Here is an 18,548-nt window from a genome sequence, read left to right as displayed (position 1 = left end):
CACAATTTCTTTATCTCACCAACGCCAGAGACAATTTTATAGTTATTAGGTTCTACTGCATGCCACTCTACTGGCTGAAATAGTTTACAAAGTTTTTTCACTCTCCTTAACACTCATTTGATCCTCGTGGTAGCCTGTCATGATGGGTATTATTCTGATTTTATAGAAGAGGAAGTTGGGACTGACTTATCCAAGGCTGGAGAAGCTTCTAAGTTGGGGATCAGGCTTTTAACTTTGTATTATTTACACTATATAACGAAGATGTTAAGCTCTTTGGACATTTTGTTCTAAATGTCAGCAAGAACCATTTTAGAGAAAGCAAATTCTCCAATAGTAAGTAAAAATTATCTTCATTTCTACCAGACTGTTACTAAAATCTTTTGGTCCCTTGTGTTGGATAGTAGACTTATATAAGCCTGAGTAAGATTATGCTCCTTATGTTGCCCCCCAAATAAAAATAAGGATTTAGAATTTTTAAAAGTAGATATGAGAAGAATTTTATACTTTGTACCAGAAGAAACTATGATAGAATTTGTTACTATATCTTGGCCTGAAGAAAGTCTTTCCAAATATGATACAAAATGCAGAAGCCAGAAAAGAGAAGTTTGATTAATATAACTACGTAAAGGTAACCACTATAAGCAAACTCAAGGCAAAGGATAAACTTGGAAAAGTATTACTATTCATGTGACATAAGGCTAATTTTCCTTATGTAGAGAGAGCTTTAACAAATCAAGAAGAAAAAGTTAACTCAATAGGAGTAAAGGAAATACATATACATTTGTTATCAAAGGAAATGCAAATTACTTAAATGTGAAAAGTACTCAATTTCAGTCATAAAATATATGATACAAAATTTCATCTATTGGATTGGCAAAGCTAAAAAGTTTCAACACATTGTATGGGAAAATGTGTTAGGAAATGGCAGTCTCCTGCATTGCTGGTCGGACTGTAAATCCATACAGGCTTCATGAAGGAAGGGTGATTTGGTATTGTCTGTCAGAATTAGAAAAGCACATGTTCATTGACCCAGCAGTTCTGATTCTAGCAATTTAATCTATGGATGTACTTGCAGACATGCAAAATTATATATATGCAAGATCACTCCTTATAACGTTCTTTTAATAGTCTCTGGAGATTTAAATTCAGCTTGATGTCTGTATTTTGGTCGTCTTCTTTATTCTTAGTACTAGTTTGTCTTCTCTTTTTTTTTTCTTAACCAGTTTTACTAGAGGTTGGTTTATTGGTCATTGTATAGTTCCATGTGAAAAATAGAATCAGCCAGGGTTGTTAGTTTTAATCAGCATAAATCTACTCTGGCAAATTTAAGCAGAAAAGGAATTTATTGAGAAAGAATGTTGGGTAACCCAGAACAATCAGCCAGGTAGCTAGAAAACTTGGCTTGGAAAATGGTAGCTAGGATCCAAGAGCAAAGTCTGTATAATATGAATTCTTTGAAATTTTTTGAAACTTCTTTGTGACTTAGTATTCCTAAGTTTCTTTAAGGAATATATATCCTGTTCATTGGGTACATACACATATATAACTATATATGACCAAGTTTGTTAATTTTATTGTTCAATATTTCTATATTTTTACTACCTCTTGGTCTCTCTGATCTGTTTTTAATTGTGGTGTGTTAAAATTTCTTACTATTGTTTTGGATTTATTAATTTCTCCTTATAATCTGATTAGTTTTTGCTGTGATGTACATTTGTACAAGTTCGTGATTATTATATCTTCTTGATGGATTGCCTTTTTAATCATTATATAATTTCCTTCTTTATTCTTATTAATGCTTTTCTCTTGGTTTTGCCATGTACTAGTTCTGTGGCCTTGGGCAAGTCATTAACTTCTCATTTTCCTTATTGTAAAATGGGTGTAATACCTACCTTATAAAGTTTCTGTGAAGATTCACTGAGGAAATATGTATGAAGCATCTTACGTGTAATAGGTTCTCCATAAATGGATTGAAAGTACTTTTTTGTCTTAAGGGTTTTGCTTTTCCCTCCCTCCTTCCCCCTTTCTTTTACAGCATCTTATTTTAAGTACTATTTGCCTATAATTGGAAATGTGCTTAAGGGATGTGATTAAAATAGTCATCAGGGCTTTTTTTTTTTAAGTGAGTGAAGGTGGTGAAATGTTTGCCTCCCAAACTCAGGGTCTAACAGTTTTCTGTACTTGGGAGACTTTAAGTTATTATGTTCTGCATATGCATTAGGTGCAATGTTTCCACCTCAGTCGCTTCCACATTTCTCAGATGTACTAAATAAGAGTCTTTCTAAAATAGTTGAGACAGCTGAAAAAGGACGAAAGTCAAGTTTTTGAGGAGCCTACTTTTATCCAACAAATATTTATCAACCTCAATGGGATGTAGAGTTATTAGCAAGTCTTAAGTACAGTGTTTAAATCACTAAATATACACAGGGGTATATAGAAATGTCATGTACATTTAAAGAGGGAGAAGTGTGTACTTTCCCCTTTTTGATAGCATTTAGGACGTATCTTTTATTCCTGTTCTTAACTTGGATTTTTATCATCTATTTATATAATCAACGTGTATTGTGTGCCTCCTGTGGGCCTGGATATCTCAGATTTAAAAATGTACAGAGAGAAGGGGAGAAAACAGAATTTTAGCTGAGAACACAGCATAAAAGGTTTAAAAATATATGGCATATATATATATAGTAACTAGATATTCAAGAGTTGAGAGATATAGTGCTTTAGAAAGATAAAGTTGTGATCTGTTTCTGGAGAACCTTGAATGACATGTTGAAGAGTTTTGACTTTATTCTGTAGGCTGATCAAAACTACTGAAGGTTTTGAGGTAAAAAAATCAGATTATACACTGAAAATATTCACAGATTGTATACAGGAAAATAGTCTGGTGGCAATGTTGAAAAAGAAATAGAAAAATACAGTATTATGAATAAAACTCAGCTCATTTAAAATGTTGTGTGGTGACACTGAACTAAGAACTTCAAATGTAGTTTTTCCTTGAGGTCTTTTAACATGTTGCTTTATCTTTGAGGCTCTTCCAGACCACTCTATATAAAATACTCTTTTTCTTCCCTCCTACATTTATTTTCCTCCATAGCATTTAGTACTACCAGTTGTATTATATACACACTTGTTTGTGTATTGTCTGTTTCCCTCCACAAGGTTGTAAGCTCCATGAGGACAGTGACTTTATTTGTTCAGTGCTCCTCCCCAGTGCTTAGAATTGTGCCTGGTTTATATCCTTTAATAAATATTTTTTAAATGAATGAATGAATATTCAAATTAAGATGACCACAATGTTTTATGTGGTTTATAATGTGGGGACAGCAGTAGGACAAGGTCTTGGTTCCTTCCAGAAAGTTTGTTATAAAGTGTTTTCTTTTCCCTTTCCTCCAGGGTTTACATTCAGAGCACCAATCAAATTAAGCAAGCCTGGAGAACTTCGTGAGGAATATGAAAGCCTGAGAAAGGTAGAGTATATATATTGTCACGCCATTCATTTTCTTTGGTGTGTGTGTGTGTCTGGTTTCTTCCACTTAGCATGATGTCTTTTTTTCCCCCAGTTATTTTACTGAGGTCATAATGGTTTATAACATTATATAATTTCTGGTGTGCAATATTATTTATCAGTTTCTGTATAGACTGCATTGTGCTCACCACCAATAGTCTAATTTTTATCCATTACCATATATACGTGCCCCTTTACCCCTTTTTGCCCACCCCCCAACTCCCTTCCCCTCTGGTAACCGCTAATCTGTTCTCTTTATCCATGTATTTGTTTATCTTCCACATATGAGTGAAATCATGCATTGTTTGTCTTTCTCTGTCTGGCTTATTTCACTTAACATACTACTCTCAAAGTCCATCCATGTTGTTGTAAATGGGACGATTTTATCTTTTTTTATGGCTGAGTAGTATTCCATTGTATATGTATGCCACATCTTCTTTATCCATTCATCAGTTGATGAGCACTTGGGTTGCTTCCATATCTTTGCTATTGTGAATAAGGCTACAATGAACATAGGAGTGCATAAGTCTCTTTGAATTGTTGATTTCAAGTTCTTTGGATAAATACTCAGTACTAGGATAGCTGGATCGTATGGTATTTCTATTTTTAATTTTTTAAGAAATCTCCGTACTGTTTTCCATAGTGGCTTCACCAGTTTGCATTCCCACCAGCAGTGTATGAGGGTTCCCTTTTCTCCACATTCTCTCCAACATGTGTTATTTTTTGTCTTAACGCCATTCATTTTCTTAAAGTAAACTGAAATAATGCCATTAAAGAACACCTAGTGGGAGTTTTGATTTACTGGCAGTTTTTAAAATTTGCAATGTAGAGCCTTTCTCCACACTACCTTATACTGACCCAGTTAAATTCTATAGCTGTAATGGAAGTAGAGTAAACCTTAATTAAGAACCCCTTTTTAGCTGTCCTTTTTTTTTTTTTTTTGAGGAAGATTAGCCATGAGCTAACATCCGTTGCCAATTCTCCTCTTTTTGCTGAGGAAGATTGGCCCTGGGCTAACATCCGTGCCTATCTCCCTCTACTTTATATGGGATGTCGCCACAGCATGGCTTGATAAGCGGTGTGTAGGTCTGCACCCAGGATGCAAACCTGCGAACCCTGGGCCACCGAAGCAGAGCGTGTGAACTTAACTGCTACACCACCGGGCCGGCCTGTTAGCTGTCCTTTTAAAGAGGAAAATGTAGCTCACAGGGCCTTTGACACACGTGCTGCAATAACTGGACACCAAGACGGGTATTCTTGGCATTTAAATGTTAGTTAAAAGCTAACATTTAAGCTTTAATAATAATAGGTTGTATTATTTTTTCTTATCCTGCAAAGTTTCTCAATTACAGGTAGCTAGTGTTATGTTTTCCTCTGTCTTAGGCCAGTAAGGCAGTAGTGGAATAATTTCCTAGAGAACGTTTACCATTGGGAAAGCTTTTAGCTGTGTCCACTTCATCTTGTTTTTGATGTTTTCCAACTAATTGTCTGGGAATTACTTACAGAAGTAAGACTTCAAAAAAGCTGGTAAAGTATGTTACAAGATTTGTATCATCCTTCTCCAGCCCTCTCCCTGCACCACCATCTCTTACGCACCTTTGTAAATGATTAGATAATCATTCTACATGTTTATTAAAACTAAAATATTAAATATATTTAATATTTTATACAGGTAGGTAATCCACTTAATCAGACATCATCATAAAACAGAGGCGAGACAATAACATTATTGTAGCATTTTATACTGAATATAAAAATCGGTATTTAACCAGGTCATGTTGAAGACAAAAGATAATAGAAAACTGTGCTTAATTGCTATACATTCTTTGACCTCTTTGAAATGAGGGTGTCAAATGTTGACATGGGTCCTCATGCTTCTTTTATATTGGTACTGTGAGGTTTTTTTGTTTTATTTATTTATCTATATATTTATTCATTCATTCATTCATTTATTTATGGGAAGATTAGCTCTGAGCTAACATCTGTTGCCAGTCCTCCTCTTTTTGCTGAGGAAGATTGGGCCTGGGCTAACATCCGTGCCCATCTTCCTCTATTTTATATGGGATGCCACCACAGCGTGGCTTGACAAGAGATGCTTTGGTCTGTGCCTGGGATCCGAACTGGTGAACCCCGGGCCACCGAAGCAGAGCGTGTGAACTTAACCACTAGGCCACCAGGCTGGCACCCTGTTTTATCTTTTGAAAATCACTTGCAAAGCTTTTTTCTACATAGGAAGAAATTATTCTCAGGGACCACGTCAAAAGAATGACGGATTCCTTTTAAATAAAGTTCCAGAATATGCAGATATTTAGTTCTAATATACCTTTTCAGAAACTTGGAGAATATAGAAATTTTAAAGCTATCAGCTTGAAGATAAAGAGAAAACAAGCAGTTGGGGGTTGAAAAAGAAGGTATAGCAGAAGGGTATTGTAAGAGTATAGGTGTTTATGAGCCTTGGGAGAGAAAGAAACCTAGGGAACTGTGCTTTTGTTCCTATTAGGAGGAAGGGACAGGAGAATGGTTTTAAAAGAGACTGATGGCATAATGTTGAGTGAAGCTCAAGTAGTAAGCATGCAGTTCTTAGTCCTTAGCTAGAGCACAGAGTAATCAGATATGGTTTCTATATTGAATAATGTCTCTGTAAGGCAGACATTAACTTTTGTGAAGGAATTTTTTAAAGCTAAGTAAACTTTTAGGACCTAATTATCTTTGAAATTATATATCTTTAAAGTCCCTTTTATTATCTTTCTGCCATGAACTGTAAAAATATAATGCACTTTATTAAAACTTGAACATTTCACTTATATCTGTTTGGCTGTATAATACATCGTGAGCTGAATGTTGAGCTGGCCTTTCCCTTTTTTTTTTTAATTGATGTTTTAATAGTTTTTAACATTGTGAAATTTTGGGTTGTACATTTTTGTTTGTCCATCACCATATATATGTCTCCTTCACCCCTTGCCCACCCCCCACCCCCATTGCCCCTGGTAACCACAATACAGTTTTCTCTGTCCATGTGTTAGTTTATATTCCACATATGAGTGAGATCATACAGTGTTTGTCTTTCTCTTTCTGGCTTACTTCACTTAACATAATACCCTCCAGGCCCATCCATGTTGTTGCAAATGGGACGATTTTGTCTTTTTTTATGGCTGAGTAGTATTCCATTGTATATATATACTACATTTTCTTGATCCAGTCGTCAGTCGAGGGACACTTAGGTTGCTTCCACTTCTTGGCTATAGTGAATAATGCTGCAATGAACATAGGGGTGCATAAGCCTCTTTGGATTGTTGGTTTCAGGTTTGTTGGATAGATTCCCAGTAGTGGGATAGCTGGATCATAGGGCATCTCTATTTTTAATTCTTTGAGGAATCTCCGTTTTCCATAGAGGCTGCACCAGTTTGCATTCCCACCAGCTGTGTGTGCGAGTTCCTGTTTCTCCACATCCTCTCCAACATTTGTTGTTTTTTTTCTTGGTGATTATAGCCATTCTAACAGGCGTGAGGCGATATCTTAGTGTTGTTTTGATTTGCATTTCCCTGATGATTAGTGATGTTGAACATCTTTTCATGTGCCTATTGGCCATCTGTATATCTTTGGAGAAGTGTCTGTTCATTTCCTCTGCCCATTTTTTGATCAGGTTGTTTGTTTTTTTGTTGTTCAGTTGTGTGAGTTCTTTATATATTATGGAGATCAACCCCTTGTTAGATGTATGTTTTGCAAATATTGTCTGTTCATCTTGATTCTGGTTTTGTCGTCTTGTAGAAGCTCTTTAATCTGATAAAGTCCCACTTGTTTATTTTTTCTTTAGTTTCCCTAGTCTGGGTAGGCATGTCATCCGAAAAGATTCCTTTATGACCAATGTCAAATAGTGTGTTGCCTATATTTTCTTCTATGAGTTTTATAGTTTCAGTTCTCACCTTCAGGTCTTGGATCCATTTTGAGTTAATTTTTGTGAATGGCGATAGCAGATGGTCCACTTGCATTCTTTTGCATGTGGCTGTTTGGTTTTCCCAACACCATTTATTGAAGAGACTTTCCTTTCTCCATTGTATGTTCTTAGCTCCTTTGTCGAAAATTAGCTGTCCATATATGTGTGGTTTTATTTCTGGGCTTTCAATTCTGTTCCATTGATCTGTGTGTCTGTTTTTGTACCAGTACCATGCTGTTTTCATTACTATTGCTTTGTAGTATGTTTTGAAGTCAGGGATTGTGATGCCTCCTTTTTTATTTTTATTTTTTTATTTACTTATTTTAAAAGAAGCTTATATTTACCTGGAAAGTTTAAAATATGTTCTGTCACATTGCAGAAGCTGCAGGTTATTTGCTTATTTAAAAAATTTTTTTCCTATTAGATTGTAAAAATCTTTGAAGATGGATCTGTTTGTTTAATCTCTTTAACTCTCCACTGCATCTAGTATAATATCTTGCACATAGCTATTCATCAAATGCTGATTCAATTGTATTGTTGATCATCTAGTTTCAAAGCTCTTTGTTTTAAGAGAAATGACTTGTGTAAGAATATACAGCTGGCTCATGATAGAGTTAGATGTATTGAAAGGTTTCTAGAGTTCTTTTTGCTACATTATTTGCTATTTTTTCTTCTTCCTCTGAATTGTTATTATGTAATCTTTGAGGAAATGCATACTTTTGGCATGTGCTGACATGCCTCTTTATAGAACCAGAAAATAGATACAGACTCTCATAGTACATCTTTAAGAGCAGGTAAGTTGTATGGTCTTAAGAAGGAAAAACTCTCAAATAGAACAAGCTTTGACTGCATGAGGGAAGAACAGTTAGCTTATTTAGTTGTTAGTGCTGTTAAGTTGGTTCTGACTCCTATGGACCCTGTGTCCAGCAAGCGGAACTCTGCCTGGTCTTTTTTGTGCCGTCCTCTCACGTTCCAGTGCTATATTAGGCAATGCTCCACTGCTATTCACGGGGTTTTCATGGCCAGTTTTTTTTGAATGTAGGTGGCCAGGTCCTTCTTCCTAGCCTGTCTTAGTCTGGAAGCTCTGCTGAAACCTGTCTACCATGGGTGACTCTGCTGGTATTTGAAATATGGTGGCATAGCTTTCAGCATCATAGCAATATGCAGCCACCACAGTATGACAACTGACAGACGGGTGGTGTGGTTCCCTGACTGGAAACAACCAGGTCCGCGGCATGAGAGTGCTGAATCTTAATCACTGGACCACCAGGGCTGGCTAGTCAGCTTATAGGATGCTCAAAATCTAAAAATGTTAAACCTGATTGTTGTCTCCTTTTGCAATTTATAACTACCAGATGAAGAGAAACAAGTTTATCAAGTAATGTGCTTTTCTGCGCATGGTGATAGATTGTAATTAGTATTTGGGTGGTGAACATGATGTAATCTATGCAGAAATAGAAGTATAATGATGTACGCCTGAAATTTATACAATGTTATAAACCAATGTTACCACAATAAAAAAATAAATTAATTAAAAAAAAAAGTAATGTGCTTTTCAAGGAAAATAATACGGTTAGGGAATTTAAAACGTGATCAAATTTAATTAGAATTGCAAGTTATTCAGATTATTTCTGCACTGTGCTGTTTTTCCTTGTCTCTTCCATTTATGAGAGGAGAGGATCAGTAGTTATAAGATTACTATATTATTATAATAGTTTTTATGGTTTAGAGAATAGTTTAAGATCATTTCTATGCTACTTGAAAGCCAAACTAGGGAATTTTCTAGAAGCAGTTGCAGCTCTTCTGGCTCTAGTACAAAATATTTTGTTAAAATATCATGATTTGTGAGAGTTTCAGTAAATTAAAATAGGTTTATTTTTTCCTGCTTATAAAAGTAAGCAGAATTTATAATTCTGTGAATTGTAAAAAGGAAAAAAGTTCAGGTTATAAAAAGATTTAAAGAAGAAAGGGAGGGGCCGGCCTGGTGGCATAATGGTTAAGTTTGCGCACTCCGCTTCGGCGGCCTGGGGTTCGTGGGTTTGGATTCTGGGCGTGGACCTACACACTGCTCATGAAGCCATCCTATGGCAGCGTCCCATATATAACATAGAGGAAGATTGGCACAGATGTTAGCTCAGGGACCATCTTCCTCAAGCGAAAGGAGGAAGATAAGAAATGTTAGCTTGGGGCCAATCTTCCTCACCAAAAAAAAAAAAGAAGAAGAAAAAGACGACGAAGAAAGGGAAAATTACCAGTAATCCTGCCCCCTAATAACCATATTTAAATGTTTATCATAAATTTAAACTTAAGACTTTTTACAAAATTCTAAAGTCTCATTTGCTGCTTACATCTGAGTGTCAACTGTTTTGTTTATCTCAAAGTTTTTTTTGAAATGCAGGTGCTAGGGGCCAGCCCGGTGGTGTAGCGGTTAAGTTCGTGTGCCCCACTTCAGCAGTCCAGGGTTGGCAGGTTCGGATCCTGGGCGCGGACCAGCGCACCGCTTGTCAAGCCATTCTGTGGTGGCGTCCCTTGTAAAGTAGAGGAAGATGGGCACAGATGTTAGCCCAGGGCCAATCTTCCTCAGCAAAAAAAGAGGAGGTTTGGCAACGGCTGTTAGCTCAGGACTAATCTTCCTCACACACACACACAAAAAATGCAGGTGTTCAACAAATCACTGTGCAGATGATGTGGACATTTTACCCTAAGCTGAAAGACAGTATATTATAGTGATTAAGAGCCAACTGTCTGAGTTCACATCCTGGCTCTGCATGTGCATTTGGGCACGTTACTTAATCTCTCCATGTCTTAGTTTCCTGGTCTGTAAAATGGACACCATAGTACCTAGCTTATAGGGTTATTGTGAAATAATGCCTGGCACATAGTAATCCATATATAAGAATTATTATTCTTTAAAACTTGGAATTCTAAAAAATTCTAGCACAAAGTAACCCCCCTCCATTGCTGCCCTTTGTTTGCCCACTTGAGTAAGAAATGGCTAACTATCAAAAAGTCATGGTTGGAAGCTGGAAAGTTAGTGATATGAGCCACAAATGAATTCCCACTTTTTTTCAACTCTGGACGGCGAAGGGCTGTCTTTACCTTTCCATAATCAATGACTTAGAGCTCTAACTTTCTATTTATCATAAGTGAAGTGAAGCCCTCCCCTTCATTCAGCCTATATGACTTATATAGTATCTGCTGGTTCAATTTAGGTGTAAACTTGAATGCCTACAATTAATTTTATATGCATTTTTGCATAATGCATGTAATAATTTAAAACTTATGTTGAAGTAATTTTAGATACCTTATTACATAAAGAAGAAAATTTGTAAAAGGTTACCTTGGCATAAATATTTAGATATACTTAATTCTAAACATAACATTTAAATTGAAAGGTGTTTGAGAATTTGAAGTGAAGAGAGCGTAGTATCAATGTTATTTCTTTGAAATTAGGTAAGAATCATAAGAGAAAATTAATTGCTTTGGTGCTGTTTATACAAGTGCTCAAGTAGAAGTCATGGCTTTAGCCTTGTATACAAGAGATCATGTGCTATGATTTCAGGGTGCTGTGAAATGGAAACTTTGTGAGTAGTCCTAGTTTACCCAAAATGCATTTCTTCTTGTGGCCAGCATCAGCAATAGTCACCAATTGGACCCTATACAAGTGGTAACTGTTGGTATCAAATGAGAGTCTAGGAACCAGATAGAAGATATCAAGCATTGATTGCTCTAGATACCAAAGTAAACTGAAATGTTCTGATGCTAATTTGATTATCTAACAAGTTCATCACGTTCTGAAGCAAGGATTCCAAAGCAGTGGTCCCTAACTTTATCAGCTAGTGTTATACTCTTTCATAACCCCCATAAGAATTTAAAATATTTTTTAATGTCTTCTATTAAAAAATAAACCTTAGCAACAAAAATGTATTCAACCCATTTATTGAGATGGTGATATTCAGTGGGTACATCCTTATGGACTATAAGTGTTTGATTTGTTAGATTATTAAAAATATATTGAAAATTAACTTGATTCCCATTACTACCTTTGTGAACCCCTAAGGGTCTTGGGTCCCAGGTCCCAACCTTTGGCCCAGAGGTGTGTAACTCATATAATTTACTGAATGTTTTCATTTGTCATCATCTTATTTTATAAGAAAAATCTGTTTTTACATGTGTGTATGGGCAAGATTAATGAAACACCATATGGTCCTACAGCTCCCACGAATTATTTCTGTAGTCTGCTGTCATTGGGTGGTAGACCATTTTACCAATTCAGATAAGAAAATGAGAAAATTGTGGATTTATGAGCTTCTAGTCTTTAAAGTGCTGTTGGCCAGCACTCCTCCCACCAGCCCCTGTGTTCATGGCACTGTCAGGTTGGTTATCTTTTGTCATGGAACTGAGAGAAGCTCCCCAAAGCATGGAGACTGGTACAGTCACCACAATAGGCATAGTTTGTGTCACAGAGAATATTTGTTAGAAGGACCTTTTGAAAATCGTGTAGTCCAACCTTATCATTCACTTCAACAACATTCTACTAGAATGTAAGCCCCATGTGAACAACTGTGTCATTTTTGGTCAGGGCTATGTCGTCAGCACTGAAAATAGTGCCTGACACATATACTCCAGCACTCTTATAAATATTTGTGGAACTGAACTTATTGAACACAGCCCTTGTATCTAGAACTCAATTAGGAGAGGGGAAATCAAGGATGAATGGGACATGGCCCCTAATGGAAAGAAAGAAGCTCATAGTATCTGGGGGGAGAGAGATTTGAAAACAAGTAATTGGACACGAGTAAGTTATGTTAAAAATCCATGATAGAAGTGTGTTCTGGGTGTTACTTCATTTGCAATAGTGTTGTGTGTATATGTGTTTTATTCTATACTCTAAGGATGACTAGTTAACATCCGAAGTACTAATAGAGAATACATACTCTGGAGTAGGTACTTAGCATTTGAAAGACTATAATCAGAACCTTCACTGCATAGGCTCGTATAAGCCATTCAGTTATTTCTGTAATCACCCACCTGTGAGGTTGGTTAACTAGCATAATGGATGCTATAAGTGATTTCTAAGTTTTTAATTTTTATAATAGTCAAACAAATGTGAAAGTGGAGAGAACAATAAAATGAACTCCTTTATATGCATCACACAGATTCTACAATTATGAAGATAAATAAATTTTCATGGTGAAATGAGTAATATTCAAGACATGTGGATTAGCCACAAATATTCTATAGGAATCTCTGCTCTTGCATGAATGTGATTTAAGAATCTAGTGAGCTCAGTAGCTCGTTCCTTCTCTGGAACATCGCCCTATGGTTAGGAATTCTGTTTGGCTCTGTGTTTAGCTGGTAGTGGAAAAATCAACTACCTGATTCTGACCAGAATATTAGTCCTGCTACTGAAATACTGCCTTGAGTGAACCTGTCATGCAAGATGTTTATTGTAGTATCTAAAAGGACAGAAAGCTAGCTGAACTTCATGATACTTTTAGAATAGGCTATGTGACACTTAAAATATTTTTAGGTGCTATAAACTATATGTATCATAAAATTTGCCATTTTAATGATTTTTAAGTGTACAATTCAGTAACCTTAAGTACATTTACAATGTTGTGCAACCATCACTATCTTTTTCCAAATTTTTTTTATCACTCCAAACAGAAACTGTACCCGTTAATTAATATCTCCCCATTCCACCATCCCCCTAGCCCCTGCTAACCTCTTACCTACTTTCTTTTTCTACAAATTTGCCTATTCTAGATATATATGTGGAATCATACAATATTTGTCCTTTTGTGTCTGGATTATTTGACTTAGCATGATGTTTTCAAGGTTCAGCCATGCTGTAGTTTGTTTTAGTACTTCATTCCTTTTTATGGCTGAATAATATTCCATTGTATCTATATATCACATTTTGTTTATCCATTCATCCCTTGATGGACACTTGGGTCGTTCCCACTTTTTGGCTATTGTGAATAGTAATGAACATTGGCATACAAGTATCTGTTTAAGTTGCTGTTTTCAGTTCTTTTGGGTGTATACCTAGGAGTGGAATTGCTGGGTCATACGATAATTGTATGTTTAATTTTTTGAGAAATCATCAGACCGTTTTCCTCAGGAGCTGCACCATTTTACATTCCTACCAGCAACGTATGAGGACTCCAATTTCTCCACATTTTTGCTGACACCGGTTATTTTTTTTTTTTAATTTTATTATAGCCATCCTAATGGGTATCTCATTATGGTTTTGATTTGCATTTCCCTAATGAATGATGACATTGAGCATCTCTTTCATGTGCTTATTGACCATTTGCATCTGTTCTTTGGAGAAATGTTTATTCAAGTCCTTTGTTCAATTTTGAATTGGGTTGTCTTTTTGTTGTTGAGTTGTAAGAATTCTTTATGTAAAAAAAACTCTTTATGTATTCTGAATATTAAATCCTTATCAGATATATGATTTGCAAATATTTTCTCCCATTCTGTAGGTTATCTTTTCACTTTTTTGATAATGTCTTTCACACAAAAGTTTAATTTTGATGAAGTCCAATTTATGTGTTTTTTCTCTTATTGCTTATGCCTTTCTGTTTGGCTTTTTCACTCAGCATAATTATTTTCAGATTCATTTACTTTGTTGCATGTATCAATAGTTCATTCTTTTTTATTGCTGAGTAGTGTTTCATTGTATGGATATGTCAATTTGTTTGTTTGCCTGCTGATAGATATTTGGGTTGTTTTCAGTTCTTGGTTATTACAAATAAAGCTGCTATGAACATTCATGTACACGTCTTTGTATAGACATATATTTCTTTTTCTCTTAGGTAAATATTTAGGCGTGAAATGGCTGGATCATATGGTAGGTATATGTTTCATGTTTTAAGAAACTGCCAAACTTTTCCAAAGTGGTTTTACCATTTTAATTCCTACCAGTAGTGTATGAAAGTTTTGGTTTCTCTCAATCTTCACCAACATTTGGTGTGGTCAGTGTTTTTAATTTTAGCAGTTCTCATCGCTGTGTAGTGGTATCTCATCGTGGTTTTAATTTGCATTTCCCTAATGACTGATGTTGAGCATCTTTTCATGTGTTTATTTGCTTTCCATATGTTTTCTTGGGTTTAAATGTCTTTTCATATCTTTTACCTTTTTTTTTTTAAGCAGGTCGTGTATTTTCTTGCTGTTGAATGTTGAGAGATCTTTATATATTCTGAATACAAGTCTTTTATCAGGTATATGCTTTGCAAATATTTTTCTCCCAATATGTGTTTCATTCTCATAGAGTTTTTTGAAGATCAGAAGTTTTTAACTTTCAAAAAATACAGTTTATACTTTTTTTTCTCTGTGGCTTGTGCTTTTGGTGTTACATCTAAGAATCCTTTGCCCAGCCCAAGGTCACAAAGATTTTCTTCTATGTTTTCTTCTGGAAGTTTTATACTTTTAGGCTTTACACTTAGGTCTATGATTCATTTTGAGTTAATTTTTATATATGGTGTGGGGTGTAGATCCAAGTTCCTTTTTATACATACGGATGTCCCAATTGTTCCAGCACCATCTGTTGAAAAGACTATTCTTTCTCCATTGGATTGTCTTTGCACGTTTGTCAAAAATCAGTTATCCATATTTTTGGGGCTCTAAATTCTATTTGTACCATTGATCTATTTGCTTATTTTTAGTCTGATACCATGCTGTTTTTCTTACTGTAGCCTCATAATAAGTCTTGAAATCTGGTAGTCTTAATCCTCCAACTTTGTTCTTCTTTTTCAAAGTTATTTTGGCTATTCTTGGTTCTCTGTATATCCATGTGAATTTTAGCATCGGCTTGCCAATTTCTACAGAAAAGCCTTTTTGGATTTTGATTGGGATTGCATTGAATCTATAGATCAATTTGGGGAAAATTGACATCTCAATAATATTGAGTCTTCAGACCCATCAACATAGTATATCCTTCTATTTTTTTAGGTCTTTAATATCTCTCAACAATGTCTTGTGGTTTTTCAGTTTCCACTCTTTTGTCAGATTTATCTTAAGTATTTCACATTTTTTGATGTAACTATAAGTGATATTTTTAAATTTTTAATTTGTAATTGTTAATGTGAGTATATAAAAATACAGTTGATTTTTATATTTATATTCTATCCTACAGCCTTGCTAAACTCATTTAGTAGTGCTGGTAGCTTTTTTGTAGCTTCTAGTGGATTTTCTACATGGAGGATTATGTTGTCTGCAAATAATAACTGTTATTAGAGGACTTAACTACCAGATTTCAAAACTTACTAAAATACTAGTCATCAAGACAGAATGGTATTGGCATAAGGAAAAGATGTATAGATCAAGGGAATAGAATATAATCCTGGAATAGACCCACTCATATATAGTCAAGTAATGTTCACAAAGGCACAGAAGTAATTCATGGCAAAAGAATAGTCTTTTCCAAACACTGTATGACTTCACTCATATGTAGAATATAAACTAACACACAGACAGAGAGAACCGTTTGGTGGTTACCAGGGGGAAGGGAGTTGGGGGGTGGGCACAGTGGGTGAAGGGGCACATTTATGTGGTGACTGACAAATAATAATGTGCAACTGGAATCTCACAATGTTATAAACTATTATGACATCAATAAAAAAATGACAAAAAAAAAGAGTAGTCTTTTCAACAATGGTGCTGAAACAAACTGAATAGTCTACGAATAAGTAAAAGTGAGTCTTCATCTCTGCTTTATACAATATATGAAAATTAATTCAAAATGGATCATAGACTAAACGGAAAAGCTAAAACTATGCAGAAGAAAACATTGTTGACCTTGGAGTTGGCAAAGATTCTCTACATAGGAACACAAAAAATCCTAATCATAGAAGACAAAATTGATATATTGGATTGTATCAAAGTTAAAAACTTCCACTCATTAAGGAAATAAAAACGCAAAGCAAAGACTGGCAGAAAATATTGTCAAAATGTGTATCTAACAATGGACTTGTATCCAGAATTTAGTGATAAGGTTAAAAAAAAATAAGGTAAAATGGTTGAACAGACACTTTACAAAGGAGATATGCTACTAAGCACATGAAAAGATGCCCAGCATAATTAGCCAGCAGGGAAATACTTATTAAAACCACAATGGGATATCACCTTACATCCTCTAGAATGGCTAAAATTAAAAGGCTAACAATTCCAAGAGTGAGAATGAATGTGAGGATGTGAATCAGCTGGAACTCTCATGCATTGCTAGTGGGAGTATAAAATGGTATAATCACCACGGAAAACATTTTGGCAGTTGCTTTATAAATTTGAACATATACTTACTATGTGACCCAGCAATTCCACTTGTAGCTATTTAGCCAAACTAAGTCAAAACATCTGTCCACAAAAAGACATGAATGTTCATAGCAGCTTTATTCATAATAGCCCAAAATTAAATACGACTCAAATGTCCTGCACTTGAATGGATAAACAAATTGTGATATATTCACACAATGGAATAGAACTCATCCATAAAAGGAATGTCTTAAAAATAAACTGAGTAACATGGATGGATCTCAAAAATACACTGAGTGAATGAAGCCTGATACAAAGGAATATATGCTGTGTGATTGTATAATAGGTGAAACTAATCAGTAGTCATAGTTATCAGATTAGGGGTTGCCTAGGGCTGGTTAGGGTGGGATATTGATTGCTAGTGGGCTTGAAGGGACTTTCTTGGGTGGTAAAAATGTTCTTTCTCTTGATTAGGGAGATGGTTACATGGATATAAACATTTGTCAAAATTCATTGAGTTATACATTGCATATGTGTTCATTTTATCATATGTAGATCATAGCTTAACATAGTTGATTTTTAAAAAATCAGTTCTAAGAGGATTATAGATCTAAATGTGAAAGGTCAAAAAATAAGTTCCTTAAAGATAACATGGGAGAATTTCTTAAACAAGATATAAAAAGCACTAACACTAAATTAAACTGCATTAAAACCTGGAACTTCTTGTCTTCGAAAGACTCCACTAAGAGAGTGAAAAAGGCTAGCTACTGTGTGAGAGGAACAAGTATATGCATACACATACATACACACATATATTTACTTAAATATCTTGTATGTATATGTATGAAACATTTTTTTCCTGCAAACTGCCTCATATTCAAAAAATATAAATAACTCCTACAGATTGCTAGAGAAAAAACCCAAATATCTAAAAGAAAAAAGGACAACAATTTCTCTTGTTGCCCTTTTTTGGGCAACTTCATAAAAGGCAATTCATAAAAGAGGATTTCCAAATAGTAAATATATGAAAAGCTGCTCTATGTCTTTAGTCATCAGAGAAATGCAAATTGAAGTCATAATGCAGTACTGATATATACTCACTGGAATGGCTAAAATGGACTAATAGTACTGAGTGTTAAGGCTGAGAGCAAGGCTGTATCATTCTGCTACATTGAGGGGTGGGAGTATAATTTGTACAACCAATTTGGAAAACTATGGCAGCATACCCATACTTTATGACTAAACAGTTTCTCTTCTAGAATATACCCCACAGAACAGTATGTGTGTCAGGATACATATTCAAGAATGTTCATAGCAGCTGATTTGTAATAGCCAAAAATTAGTAACTACTCAAATATCCTTTAACAATAGAATGGTTAAATTGTTTTATAGTCAAACTATGGAATACTATAAAACAATTAGAAGGGACTAGCTACTATATGCATCTACATGGATGAATCTCACACAAAGAATATTGACTGAAAGAAGACAGACTCAATACACATATGAGATTCCACTTATATATAATTCAGAAATAGGTAAAATGATATTTTTGTGTTGGAAGCTGGGATCATGGTTACTTTTGGGTAAAGAGTAGGCACAAGAGATACTGTCCTATACAGTTTCTTGATTTGGGTGGTGGTTACATGGATATGCTTATTTTGTATAATTTATCATGCTTTACATTTATGATTTGTACTCTTTTCTGTGTATAATGCTTTCATTTTTAAAAGTTTATTTTTAAAAATTAGGGCAAAGTAAAGATATTTTCAGGAAAAAACTGCATGGTATGCTTGGTAGTGTGACTGAGTATGAGATTAATGTACAGAAGGCAATAGTGTTTTC

The 18,548-nt window shown here is 35.0% G+C and overlaps 1 protein-coding gene across 1 annotated transcript in view; it reads left to right on the top strand.

Moving 5' to 3' along the window:
* The window catches only part of RNF169 (ring finger protein 169), an 81,961-nt gene that overhangs the window by 26,108 nt on the left and 37,305 nt on the right, over positions 1-18,548 (top strand). The window contains exon 2 of the mRNA XM_058545601.1: positions 3,397-3,470. Within this exon, the coding sequence (XP_058401584.1) occupies positions 3,397-3,470 (74 nt within the window). The remainder of the gene's footprint in view (positions 1-3,396; positions 3,471-18,548) is intronic.

Source organism: Diceros bicornis, chromosome 7, assembly GCF_020826845.1.
Source record: "Diceros bicornis minor isolate mBicDic1 chromosome 7, mDicBic1.mat.cur, whole genome shotgun sequence".
Lineage (NCBI taxonomy): Eukaryota > Metazoa > Chordata > Mammalia > Perissodactyla > Rhinocerotidae > Diceros > Diceros bicornis.
This window is presented reverse-complemented; position numbering and strand designations above follow the sequence as displayed.